At 31.4% G+C, this 12,931-nt stretch overlaps 1 protein-coding gene across 1 annotated transcript in view; it reads right to left on the reverse strand.

Annotated features, from left to right (window-relative positions):
- LOC127722368 (N-lysine methyltransferase KMT5A-A-like) overlaps positions 1 to 12,619 on the reverse strand; it is a 34,385-nt gene extending 21,766 nt beyond the window's left edge. The window contains exons 1-2 of the mRNA XM_052229250.1: positions 12,557 to 12,619; positions 8,777 to 8,867 (exon numbers count right to left, since the gene is read on the reverse strand). Of these exons, the coding sequence (XP_052085210.1) occupies positions 8,777 to 8,867; positions 12,557 to 12,619 (154 nt within the window). The remainder of the gene's footprint in view (positions 1 to 8,776; positions 8,868 to 12,556) is intronic.
- Between the last annotated feature and the right edge of the window lie 312 nt (positions 12,620 to 12,931).

Here is a 12,931-nt window from a genome sequence, read left to right on the forward strand (position 1 = left end):
GATATTTATGAAAATCTAAATAATTCCAAAAAAAGATTTGATAAAATTTTTCCAAGGGTAAATTGTGGAAAATGTAAGTATATACTCGTTGTCAATAATGATGGACATTTTGAAACATACAAATATTGATATAACAAAAATGTACGCACTTGTCGGTCATTGGTTAATACCCCTAGATAGAAAGTTACGGATATAGATAGTCGCAATTAAAAATATATACATGTTTTTGAATATAACAGAGGAACATCCAGAACCAATTTGATTTAAATACAGGTTGATTTCTCACTTGCTTTGGTTCATTGAAGTTATGGACATAGTAAAATCACAGATTTATATTTCATTTAGATTGTTCTCAAACAGTTAAAGAAATTCGTCATCACCACAATTGTTGGATATAATGTATAATGATGTGAACATGGTTCTAAAAGTACATTATGCTAACTTTCCTATTCCGACATGCATGTAATATATATGCCACTGGACGTACACTAATGATCCCCAAAAAATCTATTTGAAGAAATAAAGAAACTTCACTCCGGATAGACTGATAGTATTTGTATTAACGTCTGATTAGCTAGATGGTTGATTAATTTATTTAGTTGGCTTGTGGGGGAATAAACTATTCCCAATATTGCACTTATGCATAAAATATTAAATGAGAGTAGCATAAGAGAAAATATAAATACGAAAAGTCGCATATCTGGTAAAAAAAAGTCTCACTGGCAACTATAGAATTTCACGTTCAATTGTCATTCTTAATCAAAATAAAGGACAGTCATTAAAATGCATGTACACTTTGATAAAAAGGGGTGCCGCAGTTGCATATTATACATCATACATCTATTTCAAGTATATACTTTCCTGTCATTCTTATAAGTTAACGCAGAGATGTGTAACTATACATCTCCAGTTAACGACAATCAACCATATAAATATTTGAATCTGATGTGACTTACCGTTCATCTCTTTCTTTTTTTTCTTCTTTTTTTTTTTGATTTGGGCAGGTACACAAACATTGTAATGTTAAATATACTATTCCCAGGTTGGGAGGGGGCTGTGGTTGGAGGTAAAGTATATTGAAAGTTACAAAATAAGGATGTTGTATTAATGAATATACATAAAGAATTCTGATCTTGGACAAAGGTTTCTTTTTTTTTAGTTCAGTGATTTAAATTGAGAGAAAAAAATCTAGTCAGAATTTAAATCGTACCGGCAATTTCCACCTAAGACTCCTCTAAAATCATGAATGGTCACGCTTCACAATCATCCGAATTTTCTTTGCATTGGTACATTCAGTATCGGTAGCAATTTACCTTGACATTTCCGGGTATAACAGAGCTACTTGTATATTACCTGTATGTGCTTAGGTGACGTTCCATGAGGTCTTACGTATACAGGTTCACATTTATAGTGGTTTCTGATATAACAAGGTTTTATGACATTCACACTTCTGCATGTTCTGTACACCATATCATTATCTTATTTTCAGACCAAACGTGTGGATGTGAATATTTTCCAGGAAAAATATTGAGTATCACAAAGTATCAAATTAATTTCGGGATTTTTTTTCTTTCTTGGTATCAAATCACAGAAATTTAAAGAATATACTGCTTGTCCGCTTGAGGTGTATTCTTGTCAGTTAAGACTGACATATATGTCTCTGGTATAGAGTGGGTTTATGAATGAATGATAAGTCTTGCAAAGGTACAAGATATAAAGCACATTGAAAATTGATTTCGCCGATCTGTCTCCATTCAAAAAAGGAAAGTTGACGTAAGATTGAATCTGTTATTTTTTTCAAACATCGTTGGTCAAATAGCTAAAGTATGTACACGTTGTGAGATTTTAAATATTTTAATAAGGGCATTCCTGATTAGGTAAATTTAGATCGCTGTGGACGGACCAAGCTATATTAATCATGTAACCGCGAAAGTTTTCTCTAAACATTGAAATACTCAAGGTTAATACCCATGATAATTTGAAAAAGTAAGTACAGTGTTTGGTTTATACGCTCATTTTCGTGGGCCATTTTTATTTATAAAATTATTTAATTAAAAGTAATTCAGAATTTCGATGTTACAACAAAATACTCACCTATCTATTTTAAAATAAGCTTACCAAAAATATAAAAGATATATATAACGGCGATTCAGGTATTTTGCCACCATATTCCTCTCCAAATAATTAATGTTTTTATCATTCATACGAAATGTTGTTCACACCTGTAACGGTGAACCGTGTTGGCTAAAATTCACTGAGTGAAGATCAAAAGAATAGAATTACAGAATGCTAATCTTTTAATTACCTTGAATTTAACCACGCATTCAACAGGTAGTCACTAAGTGTCACAGTACAATACACATTGTATTTACACTGTACTAGTGGGAAATGTTTGCTAGACTGAAGTAAGAGACTTCAGGTGAGAATACAAACATGCATTTGTAAAACAATATCAGTTATATATGTTTGTTCAAAATATCCATCGGAAAAAAATCATAAAAATATATTCTATTGTATGATTTACTTTTATTACTATAATCATATCAGAAATCCTTTAAATATAAATCGTACATTTTAATTTTGAAAGTTGCATGGCTGATCACTTTACTTTCTTAATTATTAGTTGGTTAATAGCTACGCCAAAAGTCGTCGATGCGCTTTAAATCGCGTTATTAGATGATTAACGAACAAGACTTACAATGAGATTTATTCACTCCCGGCATGCAAAAAGACTTAAACTACGTCACATAAGTCAGGAAGTTCGAACAAATTAAATTATTAATTCCCAATTTTCTTCTTTATTAGTGTTCATATCCAGATAAAACTTGGTGAATATGTTTTTTATGGTATTATGAACATATTAAGATGAATAGTAAAAAATCGCGAATTTTCCCTTTAATTTATCAGCCAGGATGTTTTCAACATAGAGATATAAAACTAGCTTGTTAAAAGTCTAGATGCATTTATCATTTATAACACTCAACAAGAGGCTCTCAAGAGCCTGAATCGCTCACCTGTATTTCAGAGAAGATTTTTAAATGTTAGCAAACTTGAAGAACAAATTGTGTAAAATTGTCTTTAAAGGGCAAAACCTCCTTAAGGGGTCAATTGACAATTTTGGTCATATTAACTTTTTTGTAGATCTTACTTTGCTGAACACTATTGCTGCTTACAGTTTATATATATATCTATAATAATATTCAAAATAATAACAAAAAACTTCAAAATTTTGTTAAAACTACCAATTCGGTGGCAGCAACCCAACAATGGGTTGTTTGATTCGTCTGATAATATCAGGGCCGATAGATCTTGACCAATTAATCAATTTACCCCATGTCACATTTGCTCTAAAAGATTGAGTTTTTGAGATATAAGCCAAAAACTGCATTTGACCCTTATGTTCTATTTTTAGCCATGGCGACCATGTTTGTCGATGGATACAAACTTCGGAAACAATTTATAAACAAGATACCCTAAGGAACATTTAGTTAAAATTTGAAGGTATTTGGCCCAGTCGTTTCAGAGGAGAAGATTTTTGAAAAAGTTTACGACGACGACGGATGCCAAGTGATGGCAAAAGCTCACATGGGGCCCTTCGGTGAGCTAAAAAGGAGGATCCAAGCCCTGTTACCCCTCCCAATCCGCCTCTGGTTTGTATTTATTGGAATTCATTAACCATTATAGATTATTATGTGCATATGGCATTGAATCCCTCTTTTTTTCATTTTTTGTTTAAGGTGGTACCTAACACTACAGGGAGATAACTCTGTAAAAATCAGCTAAACGTTTTAATTACATTGTATTGTTAAGGAAATATTAAGCTTCTCAATGATCAAAATTAGTGTTTGTCAAACTGCTATATAACCAATGAAATTTTTCTGATAAAGTGGTTGGTTCAAATTTTTTGAAATTTTTATATTTTTGTCAAAGGGTCAAAGTAAACATTTTGTCAAAATTTTATGAAAATTAAACGAGCCAAATTAATATTAGTCAAGGTGTTGGGTACCACCTTAATTCTATTAATATTTTATTATGTATTTATTGTAACATATTTTATGTGTTATTGTTCTCAGTTATAAGTATAAAGATTGTAAATATATCATTTCCTTTGAGTTAATTAGCAATTAGAATTTAAGGCATGTAAGAATGGTTTTCCATTTTTTTTTTTTTTACTTGGCATGTCATTTTCTTCCACTCCCATTTCCTTTTTATTTGTAGTGGAGGAAACATATGGGTTGCAGAGATTATATACTTTCTTCAACATGTTCAATCTGTTCAAGAAAACTAATCATTAACACTGAACTATGAATTAATTTTTATCAAAGACAAACATCTCTGTCAGATGGAATTTACACCTTACAAAATAATGTTCTAGATATAGTAACAACTAAATGATTACTGATTCATTAAAATGAAGTTAAGGTCATGTGATCCTGTCAGACAGGAAAAGTAATAGTTACACAGAAATTAGTGTGCTAACATTCCATTGGCAAATTTAGTCTGATACATTTTACAAAAGTGTGGGACTTTTACATCATGCACTGTCTAGAATGTACATGAGTCATACAGTAAAATTCATTAATGGCATTTGTTTAGAATCAGAAAAATATCAGGGTTGAAAAATGTGCTCACTGATTTATAAATAAATTTAAATGATTTCTGCTAAATTGTTTAGTAAAAATTTAGGTCTAAACTGTAATCTTCCAGTTTTCTATACTGGAGTGTAATAAATTATTTAATAACTCATGTTTACTTTCAAAGTTTCCATTCTTTGGCTGACTCATAATGAGTATAACAGGTTGTACTAAGGACCTTTCTAATGAGTAAAATTAAGAATTGGAAATGAGGAATGTGTCAAAGAGACAACAACCCGACCAAAGAGCAGAGACCTTGTTTTCTTTCAAATTTTGAACCTTGAACATGTTGAAGTACAAATAAATAGTTTTCTTATTTAATTGTTCCATATTTTTCATATTTGTGCCTTTTATAGACAGTTTTTCTCATTGTTGAAGGTTGTAGGGTTGCCTATAATTGCTTACATCCACTTCATTTGAACTCTGGTGGATATCATCTGATTCAATAGAGTTGCCTCATTGGCAATTATATACCACATCTCTTAATTCATTGTTATTCAGGTGATTTTTTCAAGCTTAATTTTCTAAATATATCACTGAATAGTAATCTTACATGTATATATGCAACTACTCAATATGTAATTTTATATTTTTAAGCTAAAATATATTCAATAAATACATTTATCATATATTTGTTATGAAACATTGGGGTTTGCATATTTACACAAAATATATATAACCACAGATTTGCCCTATTAATATTTCCAAATAACCAGTTAATTGTGCCTTGTCATTTGGTTATTAATGATGTTGTAAGCATTTCTAACAGCAATGACTGATGAAGAGGTGCTCATTTTGTCAAAATCAATGAAAATTAATTTGTCAAATAAATAAAGATAACTAACACTTAACTGCTAAAAGAAAATTTCACATGACATTACAATTTTCAAGTATTTTGAGTTTCGTAATAGTGAAATTATTTCAGTGGAAAAACATTTATGATCTTGCCAGAAAAATCATAAAATTCTTTCCTTAAGCATATGTATAAATATATGATATGTTCTTTTCCATATGGGCCCTAGTATCATCCCTTGATCCATATGAGCCCTCAGCTTGTGCCTTTAGCTAATATTAGTGTCTTGGGATGATACCAGGACAGATATGGAAAGACATGTTTCAGTCTATAAGTACATATAAAAATAATTAGATATGGTAAGACTGCTAATGAGACAAATATCCTGGGACCAAAGTTCAAATGAAAAGGATATATTACGCGCAATTGAAGTTTACTGTATGGATTTCAACAAAGATAAAACAGTCATGCTGTATAGTCAGCTATAAAAAGCCCCAAAATGAAAATGTAAAAAATTAAACAAGAAAACTAATAATATATTTATAAGTATTTTTGTGCTTTACATCCTATGAGCTGTGCCCTTTAACAATACCATTGCTGAAATATTTTACCACATATATACATTATTATAAGTAAACCAGAAATATATTAGTGCATCTCATGCATCACACACACACGAATACTGTGAAAGTACTTTTATTCGTGGGGTACCAATTTTCGTGGTTTTCGTGGAAGGTTTTATCCACGAATTTAAGTGTCCAACGAAATATAACAACTGTTGTCCAAATCAAGACATGGAAAAATCCCCTGTAGGTTCGACTACATGGATACGGGCATATTTTCTAGAGAAAACATCAAATATCAGCAAACGCACTATGAACTATATGCAGTGGCGTAGCAAAAGTGTAGCATGTACAACTTCAGACAGGATTTTAATTTTTAAATTATAAACCAAAGTAAAAAATTAGCTTTGAAAAATGAAAGTCAGACTTCCGGTTAAGATGTATGATGATGAAGTGTTAATTTTATCTGCTCATAATTCTCTCACGGAAAAAAATAATAATTGTTGCATATTGGGCTTGCTTTTTTTATTTCAAAAGTATTATTTCATAAGTATTCATTCATTTTGTTTAAGGGCCAGCTGAAGCCCACCTCCGGGTGCGGGATTTTCTCGCTGTGTTGAAGACTCATTGGTGGCCGTCAGCTGTTTTCTGCTGTTTGGTCGGGTTGTTGTCTCTTTGACACATTCCCCATTTCCATTCTCAATTTTCTTCAAAGTACATTTGTAGCATTTTTATGCAATTTTTTTCTTTAGATGACATGTTTATGGCCCAATTAACACCTTTGATGATCGTTAATCTCTTGATTATTGGATGTCGGGTTAATTGGTGTCACCACTTCTGATTACACGTGTGCAACAATCAAAATGTTTACTTTGCAATTTTCTTCAATGAGACCATTTGTATTCAGAGATGAGTCAGCTTATTTCTGAAAGCAATTATTTTATAAAAAATTTGATGAATGTTGTCAGAAAATTAAAGACGAACATATAAGTGAAAATGAACACCATATGATTATTTTCAAGATACTTCGTTTCTGATGGGATCCAATTTTCACCCAAATTTTTTTCTCAGAAAACTAAAATCCATGAATTTAAGAACCCACGAACATGTAACTTTTGCTCAATCCATGAAAATTGATAACCATGAATAAAAATCCTTTCGCAGTATGCATATATGTAGTAGCATGCTTTCCTAAGCTTAAAACCAAATTTCATGAGCTCTAATTTGCAGTTCCTGAGAGAAACACAACCAACATTTATTGCAATATAGTTCCCTCTCCTAGAGTGAGGATGTATTGATTTGAATTTATATTATTTATTTTTAGAAGTATACAGTGTATTCAATGGAATTAAGGTTATTACTCTTCAGAATCAGGATTACTTCAGTTTAAATTAAATGATCCATAAATCAGCAGACATATAATTATTTAATACAACAGAGAAATTTATTCAAGTTGCTTGTTTATCACTTCAAAAACATTAAACATAAATAAACAGTCAGTTGGCAGGTTCAAAATATTGCAATCTTAAACAGCATGAGTTACAGACATGATTTAAATTAGAAATCTAGTTAAAATGGTTCTTTTTTCTTCCATTGGTTTAGGAATTTCAGACAATTACAAGTATCTCACACATATCCAAATAAAATAAGGGATATATTTTAAACATAGTGAAACCTGTTGCGAATGTTTCCTGTGCAGGTTTTAAATAGTGTGTTTTTGTTGGATGTTTGTATGACAGGCAAAAGGACACAATATGTTTAACAAAATAAAATTGTACTTTATTAGCATGATTGATGAAGTTTATCTAAGTTGAATACTGAAATATCAGAAATTATTGCAATAAGAAATTATTGCAATAATATATTATTGTGAATTTTACATGACCATACAAAATTAAAGATTAATTTTTGCAATTTCATGAAAAAAGTGCAAACAGATATAATTTTAATTTTGTATTCATATATATGGATTGTGATTTTATATTATTGTGATAGTCATCCTTACTTTAAGACAATTTTCAACCAATGTTTAAATATTTAAAGTCTTGCAGTGAAACACCACCATTCAGAAGTCAAGTGCTACTAAAAATAAACCCCGGTTTTCTGAATATCTTCAATGAGCATACTATCGAGCACATTAATCCTCAATTTTTAAAGCATAATCTTTGACTTGTAAATTTTAACTCAAAATTAATGTAAAAATAAGAAGATGTGGTATGATTGCCAATGAGACAACTCTCCACAAGAGACCAAACATCACAGAAATTAACAACTATGTCACTGTATGGCCTTCAACAATGACTATAAACCATACCACATTATCAGCTATAAAAGGCCCCGAAATGACAAATGTAAAACAATTTAAATAAAAAAACTTAAGGCATGATTTATGTTCAAATTGGTCTATATGTATATTTCATTTCTACAAATTTGTTTGCTAGTTTAAGTAAACAACAGCATATGTTCTAAAAACTAAAATAACAAAAAATACCGAACTTCGAGGAATATTCAAATCGGAAAGTTCGTAGCCAAATGGCATAATCAAAAGCACAAACACATCAAAAGAATGAATAACAACTGTCATATTCCTGACTTGGTACAGGCATTTTCAAGTTGAAGTGGGTGAATTGGTGTCCAAACAAATTAATGGAAACCTTACAATAATTTCTAATTCACTGTACCTTTGATGCCAAAATGTTAGAATTTACCTAGAAACTGAAATGGAAGGCTGTATTGTTACAAAGATATCAATGGAGGACAACACATAAAATTCTAACAAAACTCACCTATTTCAGGGTTAATATCTTTGACAATAAAACCATCCTTGTCAATACCCTGTCTTATATACAACTCTGCCTCTTTAACTGCACTAGACACCTAATGAGGAAAAAGAAATGAAAATTCTATGATTGTTTGAATTCATATGTTATGTATGTATATATATTAACTTATGAAGTAAGATTGGTTTAATACATGCTAGCTATATTCATAAAGCAAAGGCTGATCCAGGAATTCTTTCACAAGGGAGGCTCAACTGCCAAGTTAAAAGGCAAAAGATGGATGTCAATAATAGCCTCTCGAGAGATTCACTTAGTGTAAAAATAGATGCTAGTTTGTCCCTCACATTTGGATGTGCAGGAGCAATTTTCCTAAAGATTGGACTCTGATAAGAAGGGAAAAGTAGCATTATATCTGCACCTTTTAATTTTATTGAACCTATATGCTGAGAGTACCATGAGATGCACAAGCAGATCGTAGAGGTCACTAGCGTATTTGGTCTTATGAGGTCAATTCATGAAATTTATCCCTCTTAAGTTTATTGGAAATAATGGATATCTTACTTGTTTTTATTTGGAAATTAATTTATTTGTGACATTTGGAATACGATATTTACGATTTGATATAGTTTTTGGATTCATTAATATTCTAACGATGTAGCTTGTGATGGATAATTTTGTTACGTTGTCAGCAAACATTTGCTAATGGAACGGTAACGGAACTTTCTGGCAAGGCCAAGACAAGTTCTAAAAGTGACAATATTTTCAGCCCAAATTATGACCACAGGCAACTTATTTCGCCAGGTTATGATAACAAAAAACAGTGCTTTTCAAGCGAGTATTGAAAACACTATTGTAGGAGGTGGAGCCATGGGTAATACTCCTGTCAATCAAACACAGGAAGTAGCTATATCGGATTTCTACAATATGTTATTGCAGAATCAGTTATACATACAAACTTTGATGCAAAAACAGAATTTACAAACTGATACTATTCAGACAGCACCAAAGATTTATTCTAGACAATTGGCAACAATGGCCAGACCAAGAAAGGTCGTTCAAAATAAATCTAGAAAAGATAACTATCAATCACAAATGGACTGTTTGTTTGACACAAACAATAATATTTCTGCACCTTCTGAATTATATCCAGATGTTTCATGTGACAAACAAAGTTAAGATTGCAATGATGAAGATTGTTCGGAGAACAATGATCATGATGAACATGAAGCAGATCTAGAAAAAACTAAAAATGCAAATGTCTTAGAACCAATGAAAGATTTTATTATAAATTCTGATGAAAAGACAGGTCCAAAAATTAATCATGGTTTAGCCAATCATATGAACCAGGGACTGAGGACAAGAGTGAATGAAGATAAATTCAAAGAACTCACCAAAAAGTATGATAAACCTGGAAGCCATTGTACATAGCTTATAGTAATGACGCTAATTTAGCTCTTGTAAACCGATAAATTTATTCACATAGCACCATTAATATGATCATTATATGCCTTGGTTGTATTTTAAAAGCTAAATGTATCTACTACCTATTGAGCATCATTTATTGTATTTTTCTGCATTCAGTCAATTTAAAACTATTGTCTGATCGGTTGTCATGTGGAATTTTCAAAAAGTTAAAAATGTTTTATAAAATCCTAATCAAATATTTCATGGAAAGAAAGACTAACAAGAGGCTCTCAAGAGTCTGAATCGCTCACCTGTATTTCAGAGGAGAAGATTTTTAAATGTTAGCAAACTTGATGAACAAATTGTGTAAAATTGTCTTTAAAGGGCAATAACTCCTTAAGGGGTCAATTGACAATTATGGTCATATTAACTTTTTTGTAGATCTTACTTTGCTGAACATTATTGCTGCTTACAGTTTATATATATCTATAATAATATTCAAAATAATAACAAACAACTGCAAAATTTTGTTAAAACTACCAATTCGGTACAGCAACCCAACAATGGGTTGTTCGATTCGTCTGAAAATTTCAGGGCTGATAGACCTTGACCAATTAAACAATTTTACCCCATGTCACATTTGCTCTAAAAGATTTAGTTTTTGAGATATAAGCCAAAAACTGCATTTGACCCTTATGTTTTATTTTTAGCCATGGCGGCCATGTTTGTCGATGGATACAAACTTCGGATACAATTTATAAACAAGATACCCTAAGAAACATTTAGTTAAAGTTTGAAGGTAATTGGCCCAGTAGTTTCAGAGGAGAAGATTTTTAAATGTTAGCAAACTTGATGAACAAATTGTGTAAAATTGTCTTTAAAGGGCAATAACTCCTTAAGGGGTCAATTGACAATTATGGTCATATTAAATTTTTTGTAGATCTTACTTACCAGAACATTATTGCAACTTACAGTTTATATATATCTATAATGATATTCAAAATAATAACAAAAAACTGCAAAATTTTGTTAAAACTACCAATTCGGTACAGCAACCCGACAATGGGTTGTTTGATTCGTCTGAAAATTTCAGGGCCGATAGACCTTGACCAATTAAACAATTTTACCCCTGTCACATTTGCTCTAAAAGATTTAGTTTTTGAGATATAAGCCAAAAACTGCATTTGACCCTTATGTTTTATTTTTAGCCATGGCGGCCATGTTTGTTGATGGATACAAACTTCGGATACAATTTATAAACAAGATACCCTAAGGAACATTTAGTTAAAGTTTGAAGGTAATTGGCCCAGTAGTTTCAGAGGAGAAGATTTTTAAATGTTAGCAAACTTGATGAACAAATTGTGTAAAATTGTCTTTAAAGGGCAATAACTCCTTAAGGGGTCAATTGACAATTATGGTCATATTAACTTTTTTGTAGATCTTACTTTGCTGAACATTATTGCTGCTTACAGTTTATATATATCTATAATAATATTCAAAATAATAAAAAAAAACTGCAAAATTTTGTTAAAACTACCAATTCGGTGGCAGCAACCCAACAATGGGTTGTTCGATTCGTCTGAAAATTTCAGAGCTGATAGATTTTGACTAATTCAATAAATTTACCCCATGTCAGATTTGCTCTAAAAGCTTTAGTTTTTGAGATATAAGCCAAAAACTGCATTTGACCCCTATGTTCTATTTTTAGCCATGGCGGCCATGTTTGTAAATGGATCAAAACTTCGGATACAATTTATAAACTAGATACCCTAAGGAACATTTATTTAAATTTGAAGGTATTTGGCCCAGTAGTTTCAGAGGAGAAGATTTTTTAAATAGTTTACGACGACGACAGACGACGACAGACGACGGACGCCAAGTGATGGCATAAGCTCACATGGGGCCCTTAGGGCCCCGGTGAGCTAAAAATTGGCAGAGGATGAAGACTAATAACCTAGATAACACACACAAACAAGAATGTGTCCATAGTATACAGGTTACACAGATGCCCCACTAGCAGTATCATTTTCTATCTTCAGTGGACCGTGAAATTGAAGTCAAAGCTCTAATCTGGCATTAAAATTAGAAAGATCATATCATGTGTACCAAGTTTCAAGTTGATTGGACTTCAACTTCATTAACAAATACCTTGACTAAAAACTTTAACCTAAAGCGGGACAGACGAACGGACGGACGGACGGACAAATGAATGGATGCACAGACAGAAAAAACATATACCCCAAGGTGGTGCATAAAAATGAAATTATTTTGAAATTATGCATTTTTAAGATCCACTTTTTATATGTTTTCAAGTACTTTTAGTAAAAATTTGTTAATTGAACACACCTACACTGTTGTTATGACTCATTTATTAATACTTACATTTTTCTGGCCTTTGATTTGGGCACGTTCACTTTTCCTTGTCCTGTATAAAAAATATTTCATTTTAATACATTTTATATGTTTGAGCAATTTCAAAATTATTTTAGAAATTTCTGAATTATATTGATTTAATTTAAAGAATATACATATCTGTGTATATATATATAGGATAAGATTAGAGATCACCAAATGCGGCCAAAAAATATGAAGTACTGTTTTATGTACATGTACATCGCATGTATAATTAAAGAACCTTTGTGAGCACGCTCACATACCCCAAAGCCCCCACATTGTCACTGGACAAACAAAATCTCAACAGATTCCTAAGTTCAAAGACTCATAACTCTACAAAACAAACTGAAAAGTAAACTGATA

This window comes from Mytilus californianus, unplaced genomic scaffold (assembly GCF_021869535.1).
Source record: "Mytilus californianus isolate M0D057914Y unplaced genomic scaffold, xbMytCali1.0.p SCAF_12, whole genome shotgun sequence".
NCBI classification, from domain to species: domain Eukaryota; kingdom Metazoa; phylum Mollusca; class Bivalvia; order Mytilida; family Mytilidae; genus Mytilus; species Mytilus californianus.